The 21,807-nt window shown below is 44.7% G+C and overlaps 1 protein-coding gene across 3 annotated transcripts in view; it reads right to left on the reverse strand.

Moving 5' to 3' along the window:
• The window catches only part of LOC119390181 (uncharacterized), a 49,227-nt gene extending 27,779 nt beyond the window's left edge, over nt 1-21,448 (reverse strand). The window contains exons 1-8 of one of the 3 annotated variants that reach the window (XR_007415775.1): nt 21,269-21,448; nt 15,972-16,105; nt 15,749-15,813; nt 12,549-12,644; nt 9,806-9,868; nt 8,937-9,069; nt 5,866-5,927; nt 4,267-4,344 (exon numbers count right to left, since the gene is read on the reverse strand). Coding sequence is in view for 2 of the 3 variants with exons in the window: in XM_049414685.1 (XP_049270642.1) it covers nt 4,267-4,344; nt 5,866-5,927; nt 8,937-9,069; nt 9,806-9,868; nt 12,549-12,644; nt 15,749-15,813; nt 15,972-16,002 (528 nt within the window). In the remaining variant the exon portion in view is untranslated. The remainder of the gene's footprint in view (nt 1-4,266; nt 4,345-5,865; nt 5,928-8,936; nt 9,070-9,805; nt 9,869-12,548; nt 12,645-15,748; nt 15,814-15,971; nt 16,106-21,268) is intronic. The other 2 variants (XM_049414685.1, XM_037657736.2) reach the window with 2 other exon arrangements.
• Between the last annotated feature and the right edge of the window lie 359 nt (nt 21,449-21,807).

Below are 21,807 nucleotides of genomic sequence, written 5' to 3' on the forward strand. Positions count from 1 at the left end.
GTGGCTACAAGAGACGAAGAGAAACAGTGACTGCTAGCTGCTAAAAAAACGATGACAGGAAACTTGTCCACCATTGTTTGTTATGGTTATCTTCTGCCAGTCATGCCTTGCACTAGGAGCACACACGCAATGCGATAGCGCCAGCCGGAGCAAAGTTCTAGCGCTACGGTGACGCCCGCCAAAAACAGATACGCCCAGCGATAGTCTAAGCATGTTGAAGTTCGAGTGTAGCGAAAGCCACGCTTTACGCTGTTCGCGTTTCGTTTCATCGCGATACTACATGAACACGAACCGTTCGCAAAATCTAAACACACTGTGACTCAGTTCTGTTGCAGTCCGTCTTTCTGTTGTTATGACCGGCAGTCGGTGGCGAAGCGCTGACCATGGGAATCGACGGACCAGGCGTTCTCACACTGCTAGAACACCTGCTTCCTTCCTGGAAACGAAATTCCTGGGATGGCGAGTGACCAACAATGGGCAGAATCTCGGCCTCAAGGTCTGGGACGGCAAAGCCGGAGACAATGGACCACCTGGGCTTGGCTTGGTACGCTGCCGAAGCCACCTGACGGGTATGTTTGGACGGGAGTCTCCGCAACCCTTTTGCTGCCTTCGGGAAAAGATCTGCAGGGGCAAGCACGAGGAACCTGTTGTCCTGCTTCTCCCCACCTGCGTGCCGTCAACCGCCGGACTCTTGCCGCTTCAAGTGTGCCATGACCCCTCCGCGACAGTGAAATGGACTGTGTCATGGTGGGAGGTGTCGTGTGTGTGATTGGTGGTCATCAAGAGGGAGGAGCCAAACTGAGGGGTTAAAACGACGGTGCTGAGTGAGAAATGGGGCTCTGACCCCTCGGTAACAGGTTCATCCAATGCGCTCGTCGCTGAACTCTTACCTTGTCACTATGTAATTGAGTGTACGAAAAGTGCCAGTAAAACTTGTTATTGTTTTCCCATCTTGCTAGCATCAGTTCCTCAACCCGGAGACTCGACTACGCTACCAAACGGAGTCCGGGTACGACGCTGCCCTCTCGTAGCAACAGCATGGTTGTCGAGAAGGGACGGGTCCAAATACACCGGCACGACAACTGGAGTCAGCGGTGGGATTGATCAAAAAACCCGGTCGCAACACTGTCATCAGAGCCTTGATAAACCGTAAAAATCAACATTCTTGACGCGGATGCAGGAGAAATCGATGCAGCCGGCTACATCTGAATTTTACGTAACCTTTTGCGTTTTGCCGAAAAAGTGCATTGATTCTTAAAACAGCGTATCATAGTAAATAGAGTCAATTCTGCGAGAATCATCAAACATCCGATATCAAAGGGCCTGTAGGCAGAACCACCAGCAGCGCAGCTGCAGCAGCAGCAAGTCCGGCTGACGGGAGGCTGATGGGGAGGCATACTCGCTTGCCGATTCGGCGAATTCATGGCATATTCAAACGGCATGCCTAACCGGCGAATACATGACGTCACTTCCGTGCGGAGCAGGAGCCGTTTCTGTGTGGGCGCGGCTCGTGCACCGCGCGGCGCGGCAGTCTGCCAAAAGCAATTGTGGAGACAGCAAGCAAATATCGCATTCTCCTGATTTTTGAGAAATTTGGACATATTTCTTGAAACACCCGGTATATGCACATTCACTCATGTGGACACAACGGTAATCATATATGTCACGCTCGGCAGATTACAAGATGCTAATGCGCCTCAACAACATACAATATATACTTTTTCTTAGATTTACTGCTTTCTGTCTATAACCAAGGTTCTATAGTTTACCCGTTTTTCTCTGTTCTTACTTCAACGTTATTATAGTATATGTGTCCGTATCCTTAACCAATGCTACAATAAACTGGGAAATAGACGGCTTGCTCGACCAAAGTTTTCTCTTTCGTTGATATTTATTATGTACTAGGATACACCCTTTTTCTTAGCATTCAATACCTTTCATCCTAATCTCGCTGCATGAAACTTCCATTCGAAGCACAACACACATCCTAGAAACCTCACCTATCTCATAGATAATACTTTCCGCATTCTGTATTAGCAATTTTATTCTTTATATAATACAAGAAATTAGCCCACACCTTGCCCACATGTACTTATGCTTTTAAGTGGGACATTTTTTTTGCAACAGAATAAATCATTTCTTTTTGCTGGTTGCCACCGTTGCCAAGTATAGACCATAATTCCAAAACACGCAGCCCATTTCGTTGTTGCAACGCTGCCGTGTTTGTGTACAACAGCGGGTGAAACACAGCCTGCCAGAACATCTATACACTGGAATCTGCCTTCAAGCCTTTTGTTATTCATGCTCAGTGATGTAACTATGGGTAAGGTTCCTTCTCCCCGCCTCCCACTCTCGAAAGTTCAACACGAAAGTGTTTTATGTCGGGGTCCTATAAGGCACCACTGACGTATGTCCGTCACGGAAATGCGTCAGTGAAATACAGATGGCAGAAAAACTAGGAAAAAACGGTTTTGTTCCTTTGGATGCCCTGGGAGTCGAACCCACAATTTCGCTGTCCACGATTATAGGTGCCGGGTGCTATCGCCACTGCGCTACTGGCACACGTGCTTAAAGGCTCGCAAAAGCGCCTTATCTATCGCACATTCTCCTTCTCATGGCGCTCTTGATTTGCAGTGAAGTGGAGTACTGCACCATGATGCTAACGAGTGCGGACAGGGAGCGCTTCGGTAGTGTCAGCGCAGCGGAGGCTGGCTTCCCGATTTCCGCTCCGATTTCGTGTCGATAAGGTTTGGCGCCGACTGAGACAACTACTGCTTTAAGCGCCGCAGCAGTGGCGTAGACCGGCGAATGTCGCGCGAGTGAGCACTTCGGTGAAGTGAGAGACGAGTCAGCAAAAAGCGGAGCGCCTTCGGCGTTCACGGCTCAAGATACGAGCACTGCTCTCGCATTCCTGAAGCACTGGGTGGTACTGTATGCATTACTGGAGCGTGCACACCATGCCATTTCTCTCCTCAAATTATGACGCTTTCCATAAGCGCATATCAAGTAGCAGTGTATATCATGTGCTTGTTGACACCATCTTTAGGCGGGATTCACCATATAATGTTTCCGGGTATATGTCATCCAGCCCAGTTATCACAAAGCAATAATCATGATCATTCAGTCGCCGGGATGGAGATATGCCACCAGGCATCAACGTAGGTATATCTGCACCGAACGGTTCACCCGTCAAACACCAACAGGCATTGAGCAAGCTCTCATTTATCAATGTACAATAAACATTCAACTACTTCTGTGAAGGCACGTTTCACTTTTGTGCTTTGCTGATTTCTACGATGGAGAGATCAACCATGTTATTTTTTTTTTACATTTGCTCTTTGTATTGTGGGCTCAGGGCCACTGGTCGGCTGGAGTCTTCAGAGAGAACACGAGGGCGAACACGGAGTAAAACACCTTTACTCAACGAAGGCCGGACGGGCCACGACTGACTGGATGTCGCGGCGTAGGGAAGCGCGAGTCTGAGCGTGCGCGTGTCCAAGCCGCTCATCGTCGTCTTCCCGTTTGATGCAAGTGCCTCCATACTGTATGTACACTGACGCATGCGAACACACGCGTGAACATACATAAAGGGATGTCGGACCCTTTCCCCATGAAAAAATTCCTGGCTGCCCCTCCGTTTGTGTTATACTATGTCATTGCAATGGTCACTCATATTGAAATACGGCCGTAGTCAACGAATTGGCCATGTTGTTTTGAAATCAGTATAAATGAAATGGTATTGCCATCGTACTGCAGGCTTGTTCACTGTGAGGGCTTGAAAAAACGAATAAGGGCGAGCCGAAAAGCATAGTGGTCTAATACGCACCGTCTATCCGCGCACCAAATGTCGGAGGCCACGTAATCAAGCTTATGCTAGGGCAGGCAAGTAAATACGTACTCCTCCAGCCCGGCCATTTCCGTGCATGGCTGTCCATGGGGCTTGGCACAAACTCGAGTCTGCGGCAGGAGCAATATAAGCTGACATTTCTAGTTGCTTGATGACTGCTGTGTTTCCATGCGCCTGATGTTAGTAATGTTTGAGGGCGCGTAATCTCAACGTTCAAAGATGAATATGGAAACAGGCTTTATTCTGTGTAAAAATACCTTACTATGTCGCTGTGATCTTGCATTTCTTTCACGCGAGCTTGTTCACTCTTTCGTAACGGGAATGCTCGCCATCATCAATTGTAAGAGATACTGCAAATCTGAGCTCCGCTAGCTCTGTCAAAGTTGGTTCTCATTCATACATTTCAAAGTGTAACTCACCACGCAGGGCCGTCCGTCATCGATGTCCTTGTTCTCCCGTTTATAGCAATAGAATTCGCAACCAGCCACTGCCTGAAACTGAAAGCACGCCGATAATTGGTACAACTGTAGGTGCGCGACAAAGATGGCTCGAACAAACGCACGAGCGAAAACTGCTGGAAGTCTTCTTGATAACGAAAGAAGAAGACAAATGCGTAAGTGAATCGTCAGTGATTTTAACTGATAAAGAAATATCATTTCCTAGTTCCGGACAACAGGCGGCAGACGTGCAAGTGCGGTAGGCTTATTCATTTCGGCCATGTATCGTTTGACTGTGGGAAGGTGGTATCCGGAATGTGCATGTGCCGGCTGCAAAAGAAACATTTATTTAGCGAGTGCTTCAAATAAACCGTAGTTGTAAGTCCAGTGGCCAACCGTGTGGTTTCTCTTCTATGTGCAGCGTTCTTTCCACTGCTTGTTTTTTCCCCTGGATGCTTTTTTTAAGCGATGTTAGTTACGCGAGTCACGCGTTCATAAGCAATGCTTGATGTGAAAAAGTGCGCAGAAATTTACCATGCACGAACTTAAAAGTGCTACATTACTTAATGATCTTACACTTGCTGTTTTACTTAGCAATGATTTATTTTCCTAGCATAAGTTCTTTTGGCCATTCAAACAACCGTGTAACTTCACTCCGGCAGATTAGTTCGTTCGGAACATTTTCCGAACCTTAAATGTTTCTATTACAGATAACCCCAGCCTGAAAACTGCGTAATTGTGGCACTTTTTTCAGCAGCAATTTCAGCATTATTCTGACAAAACTTTCATTTTGTTTAGTCTTCCTCGAGCAATTAAAGCGCTATCGCTAGAAAGAACGTGCTTAAAGGGGTACTGACACAAATATTTTAGCGTGGCGCTTTCTTTACTGTAATATGTTGTCTGAGGCATATTAGTCATAGCACGGCACATCGCTTGCTGCAGCGCGTGACAGGTAATTAATTAGTCTGTTTTTTACCCGCCAGTCTCAGTTTCGGCTTGGGAGAGCTCCGAGAACAAGCCGCCGCGTGCTACTAACGCCATCTAGCGTGTGAAACGGAACACAGAACTGTGACGCACTTCCGTGCGACCTGCATCGCCTGCTCGCTTTCTTTCGCATGCGGCATGTGCAGGGCGATGTCGTTGCCGTCATCGTCATCATCGTCACTTGGTGGAAAAGACTTTCTTGGGGCTTCCACACGTTGGCCGCGAGCGCGGACTCGCGAGCAGCCGCCGGCCTGTGTAATCACATTTCACACCGTTTTGTCATATATTAAAACCTTATTGTTATTTATAATCAATTCCATATTTTGTTCTCCTAACTTTCTTTACATTTAGCTTGCCTGTCGCTTTAGTGCGAGCTACTGCTGACTTAAGTTGTAAACTAAATAAAGTTTTCTGCTCCTACTACTACTCTTGTAAAGGAGGTCCCCACACAATCTTTAACAACGGTGCCTCCTTCTTTAAGTACTTGTATATTACATAACTTTTAACAATAAATTCTGATTCTGAATATACACAATAAACTTTATTCTTGTTCTAATTCTGAATAAATAAAGAAGTAAATATTGTAAAGATGCCTACCTGTCCTGTGACGCTCATGTTAAGAGCGATGCAAGGAGGTTTCGGAAACACCTTCAGGATATCTGCGTGGAAGATGTTATTGCCGCTACAGTTATTCATGCATCCGTCAGAAGAAAAAGCACGCCCCATTTGCTCTGTCATTTTCTCAAAACGTTGCTACAAAATGAATTTTTGAGCACTCGTCTACTGCTTATGATCATAGACCACCGCGAGACTTGGAGAAGAACCCCTACTCAAAAATGTTGCTTAGAGAACTTCGATTACTCCTGAACGCACATAAGTGTTCACGTAGAAACATGGACGTGGTAGACAATGACCTGTGAAATCGAGTGGCGCGTACTCTTTGACGTCATGTGTTTCTAGATCCCGTAGGCTACGGGAAGCAAGCCCTGTTTGCGAGTTCTCCGTAAGGAACGCTTAACTTTTCTAAGGGCACTATACAATAGCGCTTTCAGAGCATCAGTTTTTCGTCCCCATTGAGAAATAAATTACGCGATCTCAAGTGTGCTTTTTTCTCCGTGTAATTATGCTTGTGCCATACGTTGTTACTTGTAGGCAAAGCGCTAACAGCTTTTAATCAAATACATGGTTCAGCCTATCATCTATATGAGTAGTGCATGTTGATTCAAATTTAAACGAAGACGTCGTGTAGCATACAAAGCAATTTTTAAGTCAACGTTAAAGGCAGAGTTCTTAAAGGAGTGTAGACACCATAATTTTCTATGGTAATTTTAATATTTTACCTGGAAAGCTGTTTATTGCGGACCCTGATGACAACCGGCATGTGCGCAATTGCGGCCTCACTAAATGATTATTACTCAGTTCCGATGGCGCATTTGAAGATTTCGAAAATTTCCCCCAAGTGCTGGATAACCTTCTATTGACGACAGGAACAAATACTACGTGACGGCAACATCGCATGGACTAACAAAGTGGTCACGATCGGTGGTCGGAGGATGGGACCTTTCCATGAGAGAGAGCAAGCGCACCTCCTTTTCTGCACTGTTGCACGGGAGTACAGCGGTTGAAGAATAAATAAATAAATAAATAAATAAATAAATAAATAAATAAATAAATAAATAAATAAATAAATAAATAAATAAATAAATAAATAAATGCTCTCGTTCCTTTCTGCTCAGTATATACAGGCCATCTTTTTCAAGTCAGTACCGGTAACGACGAATGATGCGTCCAATGTCCTAAGAAATTTCTTTTGCGTGTCTGACCTAGAGCACTACACGGGCCTGATTTCTCGGATCGGGCCCGGCCCGGGCCCGCTTTATGAAGCCCGAGCCCAGCCCGGGCCCGTGGCTCCAAGCCATGGCCCGGCCCGGGCCCGGTCGTACATTACGAACCCAGCACCGGGCCCGGCCCCGGCCCGGGCGTGCATAACCGAACCCAGCCCAAGCCCGGCCCGGGCCCGTGGTTCCAATCCCAGGCCCGGCCCGGACCCGGGCGTTCATTACTAAACTTATCAAGGGCGCGCGTTTTCATGACCAGGCCGGACCCCGGCCCGATAGAGGATATTAGTTGTTGATGATGATTATTAATGATGCCTTGCGCTTTGTAGCGGGCGATCGGACGGAAAATCCGGTGTGTACATGCATCGAAATGTTGCTTTGCCCTCAGTGGTAGCTCAGCGGACAAGCTGTTTCGCTGTTAAGTCCTAGGACGCGGGTGCGATTCGCGCGGCGACGGCGTCGACATCTTGACGGGGGCGAAATGCAAGAACATCCGTGTACTTATCTTTAGGTGCACGTTAAAGAACTCCAGGTGGTCGAAGTTAATCCGGTCCCCACTACGGCGCGCCTCGCAATCATACCGTGGTTTTGGCACGTAATACCAAGGAATATAAATGAAATGTTGCCTATATGGCACTTGGCAAGTCATTCAGGAGAGTGAAAATAAAACATAGCAACAAAATTTATTTAAAAGAAGTGTACAACTAACATGAACAAGCGGATAGAAGCAAACCTGGGACATTTTCTTTAATACTCTTTTCTACACTAGCGTTGGAAACATTAATGACGCAATTTTTTTTAAAAGAGGCTCCTGATTATTAATTTCTTGCAGCAAGAAAAAAAAACGTTAACGTTACATATGGTGAACAGCCCACCGAAAGCAGATCAAATATAAATCGTACATATTCTAACGTCGTCCCGGAAACGTAACCGCCATGTGCAATATAATTATATAATCAAGCTAATTGGCACAGAATGCCTTAGACTATGCAATGCGTAACGTTCGCGTGTGCTTGAAGGCCCGACTTAGGCCTTTTAATAAGCGGGCCCGAGTCCGGCCCGGCCCAGCCCGGCCCGCCGGAAAACGCTTCGGACGGCCCGGCCCGGCCCGCGGGACGGGCCGCGCTCGGGCTTTCGGGTCGGCCCGGGCCTGTGCAGTGCTCTAATCTGACCATCGTATGCGGCAGCGACAGCACTAAATACCACTTGCAAGCGGTAGTTCTTTAGCAGACAAAAGTGAATGCTAGCGTGCGCAAAGTCTGAAACCTCGCCGGGTGTATGAATCCACAGTGCTAATGAATGAACACGTTGGACGATCAATCCTGCTTGGTGTTCCTGTTGTGTTTTATTGTTCATATAGTGTGTTCGATTATTTGCGCTGTGAAATACGTAGGCATTACTTCAACCGTCTAGACCAGCTTTCTGTCTTTCATATAATATAGCTGGCATTGCGAATTGGTCGCAAGTATAACGTAATTGTGCGAATTCGGTAATGCTGCTGCCTATTGAGACGGTTCGGTGTACGGAGAATTAAATATTATGTACGCTTTAACGTGTATTACAAGTGTGTTTGGCATATCTCGATGAAATACAAAAATAATTACAAGGCTATATAGGCGGTGTCATCTAACTCGCCAAAGAATATTCTTGAATATATTTAAATAGAACATTGCGTGAATGCAGTAAATGCTAGTTTTGGCTTGGTTTATCGGGAGGCTCCTCAGCTTGCGAAATTGCCGTGCGAAGAGAGGGAGAGAGGGAACGAGAAAATGATAGTAGAAACTTTCAAATGCCAAACAGCACGTGCTGTGCCTTGAAAATATAACTTACGAGCTAGTTGCAGGTCCCTCAAGTCCACTTCGAAATGTGCACTGTAGTGATAAAGATGGCATTTTCTATCGCCACACAATCCCACAGTAATGTTTGCTGTATTGTCATCCTGCGTCCTCGTAATGTTGTGCTGCTCAAGAAAATGGCCGGCGTTTAAATGTACAGCCGAATGAGACAAAAGTAAGTGCAATAAAGGTCTGCTAATAAGTTGCCATAATGCAAGTTAACACAACAAAGACTGTAAATAGCAGCACCCCCGCCCCTCCGATCATTCTGGCACCCTTTAACAGTATTTGCCGGCCTAAATAGATTTACGTTCGCATAATAATTAGGTTGCGTGGCACTACTTGTTTTTAAATCCTGCCAGCGCTTATGCGACATCAGTTTGTTGTGACAGCCCATGGAGAAGAAGCGTGCTTGTCAGCGAGCCATTACAATAAAATCTAACGGAAGTGGAGCATTCGGCGATGCCAAGGTAATTCCGTCATCCTTCTACCCCCGAGATGCGTTTCCGCAGCGCGAGCTCTGCCTTGCTAAAACCGTATCATCTCCTATGCTCTCCTCAAAGCTTGTCAGGTCAGCCTGTGGGATAAGGAAAACGTGTCAGCGGAAACACCGCTATGCACTTTAACACTAGGCAAATAGAGCGTCCTATAAACATTTTATTGGGCTGTTTAGGATAATTCGCATGTTCCTTTCCAGGCTATGAAGCGCCTGAAGTTACACATATATTTGAAGTCAGCAAATTAGATAAATAATATAAGGGCCAGCTTCTACGTTATAGTGCTCTGTTAACAGGAATCCCTTCCGAGGAACGAAATTGTTACTGATAAGATCAGGTAGAAATTATGCAACATGACTTAACGTACGAGACAATATCGCCGCCCGGACACGGTGTCGCCGTTATGGCAGGTGCAATTCAGCATAACCTCCTGAAATGGAGAAAAAAACATTCATGTAAGATTTGTGTGACGCCAACAGCTCCGTAGCTGGTGTCGACGGTTAGATGGACGAATACCATAACGGAAAATGTTTATGTATAGTCAAGGAGACACAAACATTTCAATAAAGTGCTTTATGTTACATTCTTTCTGTTACTATTCATCAATTGATTGATAACGTATGCATCAATACGGTGCGGGTATATACAGAACCTCCTCGTACACTGCAGTTGGATGTCATCAGATATACTGCCTCCAATTAGATCTGAAGTTTCAATCCCGAGGTCAGAATGCATTGCACGCCTCCCCTTGAGTTATTAAAATATTACACCATCTCCCGCTAAAGGGGACCATAAGGCGATGCGAAGCAGGGTTTCGGCATGTCGAGCGCGCGTTTCAGAGGGGGTGTGGAGAGAGGGAGTGACAGTGGAGAGGGGAAGAGGGGATTGGGGCAGTTAAGAGGAGGATGGGAGCGGTGAGGGCGAGTGGGAGATGAGTGGGGGAGCGGGGGAGTGGAGAGGGGGTGTGTGGAGAGGAGGTATGTGGAGAAGGTTTGCGACTGCGCAGTAAGGGTGGTCACGCCGCACACCACCACCACCGGATTGAACTCCGCCATAAGATGCTTCTCATCTAATAAAGTGTTTTTGGCACCACTTGGTCCCATTTAATGAAAAACACTGGCAGCGCAGCGAATCATCAGCTTCGGCTCATTAGGCTTTTGGGCAGCAGAATCACCTAACAATATCAGCGATCTAACTTTCCGCATAATGCTGCGGTAAGGTTAGCGTAAGCAAAACCTTATCTCAGCAGTCATTGGCGACCACTAAATACTGACAGCGTTGCATTCACGAGAAGTCACGCTCAAGCGACAGGCGCTCATGGTGCATCATGTACATTTTATATACGAGGGCCAGTCAAAAAAAGATCAGAAGCCATTTCCTTGTCGGTGAAAGGGGGTAAGAAAAGCTTGGCCTGGATGTGCCTGACCTATGTTGATTTATTTTTAACGTAAGCATTCAGCATCATTGTAGATAGCGGCCGTCCCCAGAACGCTGTTTTCGGGCTGTGTCGGCACGGCGTCTTTCATGATCGTTCCAGCTCTCGTCAGCCTCCAGAACAGCCCAACGAAAGGACCTATCACGCGATCATGAAAACGCGGTTAGGAAGTCACTTATCTAGGATCCAGAAATTTTCTGCAACGTCCAGTTCCTGATATCGACCCTACGCGTTGTCCAGCAAATCGATCTTAGTCCGCCAACACGAGATATTTCAATGAAACGCCTATAGCAAGTGTACTGCTTTCTAATTATTTTTTTTTCATCGTCGATAGAGATCATTTGTATGCTTTCAGTTCACATTGGGCAAGCTTGGGCGCGTGACTTATTGGTCAAGGCACTCGCTTTCGAACCGAGAGGATCCGGGTTGAAGCCTCAGCGCCTGAACGAAAATCTAATTATTTTTACTTACTGTTTCCTTGGTGCTCGCCAGCTGTGTGTTAGAAGGGTTTTCGGAACACCGACCTCACAGGTCAGTCAATATAAGCTTCGCTGAAAAAGTTCCCGGAATGGAAATTGCTTCGTCGACGCCAAACGAGCGTTATGAACGCGTGCACACGCTTGTGCAGTCGGGGGCTGGGTATACATATATGCGCACGGGCAGAGCAGATCTGGAGATGTTTCAGTGCGCAGTGGTATCACTGCGCCGTGTGACGTGGACATAGAGGGCGAGCCCCAAGTTCATGTGCAAATTTGGAAAATCGGCTTTAGAGACGCGATCGGCCCTGGAGCTTGTGCACGGTGACAATGCACTAAAGAAAACAGCAGTTTACGACTGTTTTGCACGGTAAGAAAGAGCACGACGACCAGACAAGCCGTCTCGGCATCACGATAACGCGCTAAGCCACATATCGGGTGTTGTGCAGCAATTCCTAGCAGAGAATGACATTCCGGTCGCCCCTCAACCGCTGCGCACTTCGGACCCCACTCCAAGTGACATTTGGCTGCTCCCTACTCTGAAAATGGGCCTCAGGAAGACATGTTTTGCAACCGTGGAGCACATCATAGCGAATGCGATGGCTCAGCTCTGGCAGATTCCTAAGGAATCAAGCCATCTACCGCTGTTTCCAACATTCACAGGAGCGATGAAGCAAATGGGTGTGCACGCAAGCGTCCTGCTTTCGAAGGTGAATAAGCAAACATTGCCATAACTCGTAACATTAGCATGCTGAACCGCCATACCCGAAATTTCTGACTACCCCTCGTATATCACCAAAAAGCGTATACATTCATAGCGTAAGTAAACAGCAGAACCACAAGAATGTACTGCTCATTCACAGCAGTGGGAACAACACTACTTCTACGAATGTAGTCACGGACAATTGAAACGCAAACTAGAAATTGCGAAGTAAAAAAGGTTGATCGAGTGATACCTCGAAATAATTTTCTCGAACCGCGAATTCAGCGGTTGCCAAGGGTCGTGTAGTTATCAGATTAAGAGCGCAAGCCGAAATTATGCTTTCATTAAGCGTTCTCGCGGAAACAAACGTAGTAAAGCGTTTTATAGTTAACTGCTAACTTGTTCGTATTACAATTTAATGGCATTACGTGCGGTAGAAAATGCTTTTCTAAAACTATTTATTCTCTCAATATTCAATACTCGGGACGTATCTTACCACCGTTGACGTGCAATTTTCCGGTTTCTCAGGACGGTCCGGTGCGTAGCCTTCAATTGGTCCCCAGTAGACGCTCGATATACATGTGCTGTTGTCCTGTGTTAAAATAAGTGTCACAATTAGGCTTGCGGCGCTTTGCATGTTTAACTACCACCGTGCAATCAGCATATCGCTCCGCGCAACATCCCTCTAAAGCAATTTATCCATATTTGAAAAAGCAATGGTTTGTCGGGACGGTAGGTTATACCGGCGGTGATTACGGATGGTTATGAAATGGTGGAGTTCGATAAAAGCAGAGTAAGTCCGTGTTTGTTTTGCGGTTTACGTCGCTATTCATGACCCGCCATGGCTTCTTAGCAAAAAAAAAAAGAAACTTAAAGGACGCTTGAGCTTCGCCTTCAAGAGTAGAACGCGATAGCGTCATCGGGAACCCATGCGCATCGCCCTAAACCGCACCGCAAGGAAAGGAACGTTTGTGCGCGTAACATTGACCGTTTCAAATTATTCCAGAATACATACTGCTTGCCTACTTGCGAAATGCACGCTACGCCATTATTTCTGTTTGCAAATTGACGAAGTACCCACTGCGCGTCTGTAAGGTGCCGCGCGCACCTGCGCAGCTGCAAACATTGTAATCGGTGGGCAGCTTTAAACCATGGTTTAAAGCTGCCCACCGATTAATTTGGGTGAATTTAATTACTTCGCAGTTATTACTAGAGGCCGCTTTTTTGAAATATCAAAGCTGCAGTGGGTTTTTCTCGTGAAGGACTTCAATTCCCCCATTTGAAAAAACCGCCTAACTGCTCTAATTAAAAAGTAAATTAGTTTAAATTACTTAATCACTGTCCCAAATGATAGCTTTAGCCATCGTAAGATGCCTGCGGCTACAGAAGAATTGTAAAGGCATCGAACAATTTTCGCATTTCAACAATTTCTTGAAACACCCTATATATCCGCAGCCACTTGACGCTGACGTTCTAGGATGTGTACGCTTGCGCGATAGCCCCGGTAAACTGCAACGACCTGCACTTTATTCATCCTACGCAAAGAAAATACAATACACTTTTGCCGGCAGCTATGTTGCCTGTGCCACAGCAAACTGAGGGCAGCAATCTCTTATACATATCAGAATGTAGCACTCGCCGGCAATTAAAAGAATCACCTTTGTTCAGTACAATATTGCATGCTTATCTAGTAAATGCTAATTAGAATTGTGAGTTGTCGCGGTTTTGCTACGTGTTACGTGATGCACAGGCTCAGTGGATCCAGCCCGGCATTGTTCGGCCGATAGCGGACAGCTAGCGACCTCGATGGTACGTAAATAAAAACAATATTTTCCTTTCCACGGCATAATCACGTAGAAGAAGCATGAACATGTGCATGGTGGGTTTTCGTTACGTCGCGTGACAGATTTCCTACAAGTGGCCAGGACCCTAATATTTTAAGCCAGTAACGAAGCACTAACGGTAGAATTATAATAGAGAGAGCATGAAATATTTTATGTCATAGCGACCAAAATATGCGTGAAATTGAGGTGATTTCAAGGAAGAAAAGAGCACCAGCATGATGCTCGTCCCTAGCATATTATCCACGTCTCAACTGCACAAGTACTGCATGACGAGAATAAATTTCTCACTGGCCTTAGAGGTTGCAATTGTTTAGCCGCCTTTTAAAGGGACCGACAACCAATTTTCATTGTACCTGTTTTCTTTAGCGCAACGGAAAGCTTATAGGTCATAGTGTCTAATCACGGAATGGTAACGCGGAAAACGCCATCAAACATTTATATTCTAAATAGTTTGATCTGCGGCCACTATGAAATCGCATACACAAAACACATGCTGCGAACAGTGGGAAGTGAGCGCGACAGCGGTTCAAGTTTGCGCACGGTGATTTGCTGCGCATCTACCGCGGCTCGAAATGCCCCACTGGTGTCCGCAAAAGCTGCGCCGCTTCTCAGCGTGCAACTCAATTTACCTCGTAAGCAAGATAGAATAGGGCGGAAATGGATGATAGTATGCATAGATTAATTCTGAGAACTTGTTATGCTGCGCATGAAGGCATCAGACTGCTTACAGGAAAGTGAACGACTCCATAATCCAGCTTCAAGGCTCTTCCGCTAGGCTCCGCGACGTACCGGTTGTCTTGTGATTTTTAAACGCGATTTAAGAATATAAATCCTACTCATATCGCGAAAAGAATGCTTAACTCTATCACTGTAATTCACGATCTTTTCATTCCCACCAGGATCTAGTCACATAATCTGGCCAGTTGTCAGTCCCATTAACACGCGACCACTTGCAGAAACAGTGTAAACTTATATTGTCCTTCTTAAAGACCAAGAAGCGATGAGCTCAGAGATCGGCTAATTCCTCCAATCTTCTTGGGGATCATAGCGGCAGAAGACGAAGCTATTTTCAGAATCTCCTACCACGTGGGTGCTGCTGAAGATAATGTTGTTTTTTCACCACATGGCTCGTAAACACAACGCAGGAACGGCTAAGAATCTGAAGCCGAATACGCACAATTTTCTTTCGCATGTGTGTTTTCCCATCGGTCAGTCGCCTTCGCTAATGATATGTCCCGCATCGTGTATTCTCTTAGCGAAAACTGTTAGCGTAAGACGCCGTTGTCGGGATCAAAACTGCGGTTTCGCCTTAGCGGAGCAATGCCGCAGCCTCAAAGCTTCCGCAGTAAGTGAATTGTCATTTATCAGCAGTATCCTGACTTCCGGGTATTTAAGACTCGTTGTTAATCGAGACGTCACTCTCCAAAAACTAAGGGAGCTGTTAACGAAGGTCATTAGGCGCAGTACAGGTAAATATTTGTTGTATGAAATCAGATTTCGCGGTTGTTTCGCTCGTTGTCATTAAAAAAAAAAAAAAACTTAGACTGTACGTCCATGTCATTGAAATATTCATTAAGATTTGCAACATAGGCGTGCCACCTGCTTGACATTGAAAACTATATAATGTGACGTGCTCGCGTCGTTGATAATTTCGCAAGCATTTGCAAAAGCTCAGTATCGCTGACGCAAGATAAATTACAGGAATCGCGTAACATATTGCCCCGCGTCGTTATTTAGGTACGTAGGCGTGCGCAAGATTCTCCTTTGGGGTGTGGGGGGGAGGGGGGTGGTATTCATGTACGTGAATCTACGTGTATAAAAAAAAAGCTGAGATAGAAGGGTTTTGTCTTACCAAAGCTGTGATCCTTGTCGGATATTGACCACACTTTTCAACCAGCGCCTCCGCCAACCCGAAAGCTGCGAAATTCGAAATATAAGGAAACACTTCTTAGCATAAATTCCAAGGGGCCTTTTTTTTTTGCGCTTAATTCACTTTTTCTGGAGACACACAAAAAAAGTACGTTGAAGCTTTGGAAATGATCAAGCTTTCCAAAATGACATCTTTCGCGACTCACTTAAAAACACCACCGCTGCCGTCTGCTTCATCCAGTGCTCCTCCTACTTGCTGAGGCTTACGTTATAATGGCTCCTGATATACCCTTCCTTGTGATGTGGCGGGAAAGTGAGAAATATATGTCGATATGTAGAGCTGTAACGAGAACTGGAAATGTTAACATAGCAGATGGCGTTGCATGTAACTAAGGGTGTTCGGTGAGAAATGTGACGTCGACAAATCAACGCGAACACGCACATATACGTTAAGGTTATGCACAGAGGCTCATCAGTACCTATAAAGAGCGCTAGTTGCGAGCAACGCACGTCTGACGCCCCATCAAAAGCAGCAAATGTCACAGAGGTCAAAGGTGCAGCACTTACAAGACTCCCTTCAAACTTTACATGATGCTCACGAGAACTTGTCCTAAGGCTATTGCGTTCAAATAATTAAGTTGATAACCATAATGTCCATGTGATGCACACAAGATAGGTGACAAGACAAAAGCTATTGCCTGCTATCTATCACGTGGATGTCATTTGATCGAAGGTACAGTTATGTACCCACACTGAGTTAGTATCCAGCGGACAAATTGAACCAATAGACTCGAAATAACGCAGCGAAGCTAGTACGTATAGACCATCAATACAGCCATGTCCTCTTTTTTTTTAGTTTCCAAATTCTAGAGAAGTAGCACGCAAACATATTCAGTGCGCCGAACCGAATGTTATTCACTCGAGTATACAGCTAACCCTGCTTAGTATAAGCTACAGCAGCGTACGACAAGAAGTTGTTAGTATTGGCAATAGTACACTACCTATTTTCATTATGTTTGTTCTATTTAAAAGAAAAATTGTAATACCCTGACTTCAGGAAAGAGATTTTCGATATGGTTTTGCGAGATTTCTAGAAGAAATATTATGGACAATTTAGTTGGCATCTGTATTGTGGCTATAGAGCAAAATCTTGAAAAGCACAACTAACAACATGCAACACAGCAACTAAGCTACGATACTGACATCTCAGGTATTCGTGGTACGTATATTCTTATATTTATATCATATATCTATACTTAAATAAAAAGTTATGTTTGGTACACCTCTGGGGAGTATATATCTAATTTCTAGGGAAGACTTGTGCAGTCCGTATTACTTAATTGTCACAATTCCGCATAAGCAGTAACTATCCATATAAATAATTCGTCTGCTTTAGATGTTGCAGCATATGCGGTTTACATAACAATAATATGTGTCCTGGTACTAAGTTACAAGGTCCATATAAAAAGCGTCTTACTCTTTAATTATTTATTAATCCTATGTTAACCAATCCGGAGGGTGTAAATATAAATAACTAATACCTAATATAAATAACTGATAAGCGCAGATTCCATTGAACGTATATCTACTTGATGTTTCGCCACTGGCGTGTTGACCAATCCTTCACTTCTTATTTTTAGTGTTCCTATTTTTTTTTGTAGTTCAAGTTTCTTGCGAGGGTATAAGCAAATGTTTATGTGCATGCAATGTGTTCTTACTACTGTTATTTCCTTCTGACGTCGTTTTTGTTGATAATGTTTTTTGTAATTCTTCAGTGTACATCTTATTTAGTTGTGACTTTCTTGTTTCGTTTCTTTTTTTCATTTGTGATTGCTATTGATGTATATATACATATACATATTCATGTATTTGCCCTCCTGCTTGGATCCAAATAGGGTCTGCAGTATTGTATAAATAAAATAAATAAATAACAAAGCCGGCTGGCCAATGGCACATATCACTACCTAGTCTTTCTGGGAGTTTTTGTAAAGCCTTCCAGGCCCTAAACCGAAACTGCGATTCATGTAGACCCTAGAGTGTAACGTGTTTTCTTAAATGCATTAAATGTCACTTGACTTGAAGAGCCTTGTGTAACAGCATTGCCACATCATCGCTCTGTTTGTAGAGAAACATCTGAGCTATAGAGCTTCCTCTTAACCTCACCAGGTGTTAATATAAACAACACGCCATTATCCGTACAATTAAAAAACGTCTACATAGATTAAGCTCCAAAGACTTCTGAAGGCAATTATTACAGGATTTATGAATGCAGGCATGAAAAAGGAGGCACGGTATGCAGACAAAATGTCAAGCTATAAATATTTTTGTGTTGTCCCTTTTCATCATTTGTTGTTCACTTTATTTTTGTCGATCTCGTTTGAGCCATCTAGCTTGCTAACCTCTCTGTCATTCTCTGTTACTTCCTTATTCCCCTCCCCATGTATAGGGTAGCAAACTGGAGGTATTATAGCTAACCCCCCTACCTTTCCTATATTCCTTTTCTCTCCAGGTAAAGGTTGCTGCCCAAGGTAGACTCATATTGATCCAACCGTACGGTGTTCTTGGTCTGTCAGGCGAAACTTTCGTTTTATGTCCACACCAGCGTGGCTAAACGTCTGAAGCCTTTAGCTCTTTTTTTTATGTGAGAGGGTTTCCTCCCCGATAACCCTACCCACTTTGACTCGGTGGAATATCTGGCGCTATTGAGGCGATGATTCGTAAAAAATAAATATATTTGGAATTTTTCACAGGAGGAATCGAATCCGAGTTGATAGCATGATGCATAAGGAAAATATCACAGGCGCATCAAAAACTTCTTTTTTTACAGGGTATTTATTGTATTCCTGGTAACATTACAGGAGGTACTTGTGCAACACCTCATACACCAATGATCCTGAACAGGACGGTTTAAACTCCGTTTGTCTGTACATGTCCTTCCAATTTCCGATCACATAAGGGAAGTCAAATTCGGAAGAAGTAGTAGGCTCAGGATTCGAACTCAGCATGCTCGTCCTCCGCTGACTGTGTAATCCAAGTAGCAAAAGTAAGTCAGACGGTATGTCATCTTGATGGGGGGCACTGAAATATCCATTGGCGTGCTTGGTGAATTAAGGTAGCTGTTTCTTCAGACGCCCTCGAAGCACGTCATAAAATACTGTAACATGCATAAAGCTTATGGAACAATGTTTTATATATAGTTTCATGTATTTACATCAATGCGGCTACAATGATCACTGGACAAAGAAGCATTTTTCATGCAGTCGATGTTTTACAGCTAGTGCTTTGCTGTGTCGCTTATATAAAACTTCTTTGGACTTGGCCACACGACAAAGGGGCGGGTATACGTGCGACTAAAGAGGCGACGTGCAGCTTATCCGATGACACTCACCTAGCATGTCGTCTGCACAACGTAACTCAGATAACCTCGTGCCTCGCACACAATGCCGGTCTTTACTGCCTCTTACGCAATAAGCAAGAGGACGAGCGTTGTCCTTGCTAGCGTGGCAGTATACAATAATGAGAAAATGATCAAGGACACTGCAGGACCCACAGACATGACAGTGCCGCCTGGCGCTAACGCAGGTATTGCCATCTAAGTTCAGCTCAGTTAAGCTCAGCTTGTTTCAACATCAGAGTAGGCAGCATGGATTCTTTAGGTCTTGCAGAAATAAAATGCAACGTTTTCGGCGTAGTGCTTCAGCTGCGCACATTATTGCAGGCGCTACTAATGACCAAGTTGAAGCACTGATGTCTATGCGTCTATTGTTCGCATGATCTTAAAAATCATCGTTAGCTGGGTGCCACCTGTGCCTATTTTTCTTTTTCTGAAACTTAGTTCTATTCTTTGTTGCACGTCACCTGAAAGTCAAACCTCAATCCATTCTTTTAAGCGTTGAGCTGAGCTTTCTCACCAACTTCATCTATCGCAGCAATGTTCTCACTTGATACGTTCAAGCCAATATACATTAACGAGAGCTATAATTTATAAGTACCTCCGAATAGTAATGAGTTTGTTGCCGTCAACTGTTAAGGAGAGCAGACTGTGCATTCTGTGTGACCCAGCAAACCTAACCATGCTGCATTAACGTTTATGCTATGTTCTTGGTAGGTTAGTTTCACGGTCATTATGAAGTATCATGGACTCAATTGGCCAGCGTCTCGATGATGCAGTGCTGTAGAAATGTTGCCAGTGCGTAACGCCTAAACTTTCAAACCGCACTGTATACTTCTTGTGCAGACATCTCAGATGTACATCGCATAGGTTGTGGGCCACGACTTTGACGGAACTTCGTTCTGCCCTACATATACGGCACTATGAATTCCCCAGTGCTTTCTAAACAGGGATGGCAGTAAGATCTTAGTGTTACAAGACGTTTCATCTTTATAAACGAACTGGAAAAAAAACCGCTGTTTCAGTTCACATTTAAGTATCAGTGTAACATTCGAAGTGAATGTGGTGTGGCAACCGTCTCGATGGCCCATTACGCTTACGCCTCAAGATCAGCCACATCTCTTACAGCTAAAGTGCATGATGGCGCACATGAAGTAGTTTTTTTTTCAAGAGTTTGCCCAACGGCATGAAGAAGTCAAGTGTATTAATTTTTGTTGGCCTTCCAGCAGGCACAAGTCGCGTACTGAATTTACGAGAATTTTGCAAGTAAATTGTATAATCAACGAAGAAAAAGATGTTCGCATGTACGAGCTGCATACATCATTGTTACGGATGATCGTATTGTCAGAAAGTGAAAAACACAATTTTGTCTTAGAGACACAAGGAAATAAAGAGTTTGGAAGAACAACAATTCATGCGTGAAATGCCTATCAGGTCATTTCAACATGCAATATAGCGCACGTTGTAAAATCTGGAGGCTTTGCCATTCTTAAGTTAAGGATATACCTATACTCGGAGTGTACCTTATTTCTTCTAGAAAAAGTTCACGATGCGGAGGTATCTAGAAAGTGTAGGCCTTGGTGTTTAACCTTGGGACCTAATCCGAATAATGCAGAGACATCCGTGTGTTATCGGTAAGAATAGAAGGTTCACCTTTCGCGTGCTACTAACCCCTATCTGTTAACACAGAGCTTACAATAAACCGAGGGCAATTTTGGGGAGCTAAGAGAGCTCGTAAATGCATGTAATCAATTAGTCCTTCAATTTGTTCACTTTCCTGGCCAGCTGATGCAACCTCCGTATTTCGCGTTAATTCATGTAGTCCGCGAAATCGTGTATACGCTAATGCCATGGTTGATCCGCGCAAGACACGCTTCAATTTAGTTTTATTTGCCTGGAATGTATATTCTCATTATCCTGTTATTTTTCGCAGTTGAATTTCCCTCATCCTCAGCATGTATAAGAACCGAAGCCCGCGTATTGTCCTATCCATTTGATGTCGCCACACTTTCGAACAATACAGCCGCACGAAGCAGAGAACGCCGTCGTTCTATTCTAGAGAAACGGCTACATGAAACACAATGCAATACGGCACCAGCGGACAAAGCTCACCTTTTCGACGCCAATATTTATCAAAAAATGTTATTCCAGGGAAGTTCTGGAAGAACGAGGCACCTCCAACTTCTCTGCCGTTTGACTACATCAGCGCCCCGGCACTCTGACAATTGAACTAGCTTTCTACAGTAAGCTAAAGAGCAACTTGCAAATGTGAGCTCTGTGCGTGCGATGACACGACTGGCTCAACGCCTTCCCAGATGACAGGCGAGTGGCGTCGAAAACAGATGTAAAAGATCGTTTGCTAATTTACATCTTGTGGGGCGCTCATCAAAAAGTGAGAACGCTTTAAATGACAGAATGTCTCAGCCGAAGTGCACAGAGGTCAAAATAAGCCCGCGCCTCAGTAGAAGGAAGTCCTCCCCTCTAACACCGATTGGATGAATATTAGGAAATATGTAAGGTCACTGACCTCCTGACAAGCCCCTCGTTCTCAGTCGTATTCAACTAATGGAACGTCGGCCGTTGATTTTGATGATGACCTTAACAGTAGTGCTGTCTTTCTAAGAGCTAGCAGACGCTCCGATTACTGTTTT

Source organism: Rhipicephalus sanguineus, chromosome 4 (genome assembly GCF_013339695.2).
Source record: "Rhipicephalus sanguineus isolate Rsan-2018 chromosome 4, BIME_Rsan_1.4, whole genome shotgun sequence".
Taxonomy (NCBI): domain Eukaryota; kingdom Metazoa; phylum Arthropoda; class Arachnida; order Ixodida; family Ixodidae; genus Rhipicephalus; species Rhipicephalus sanguineus.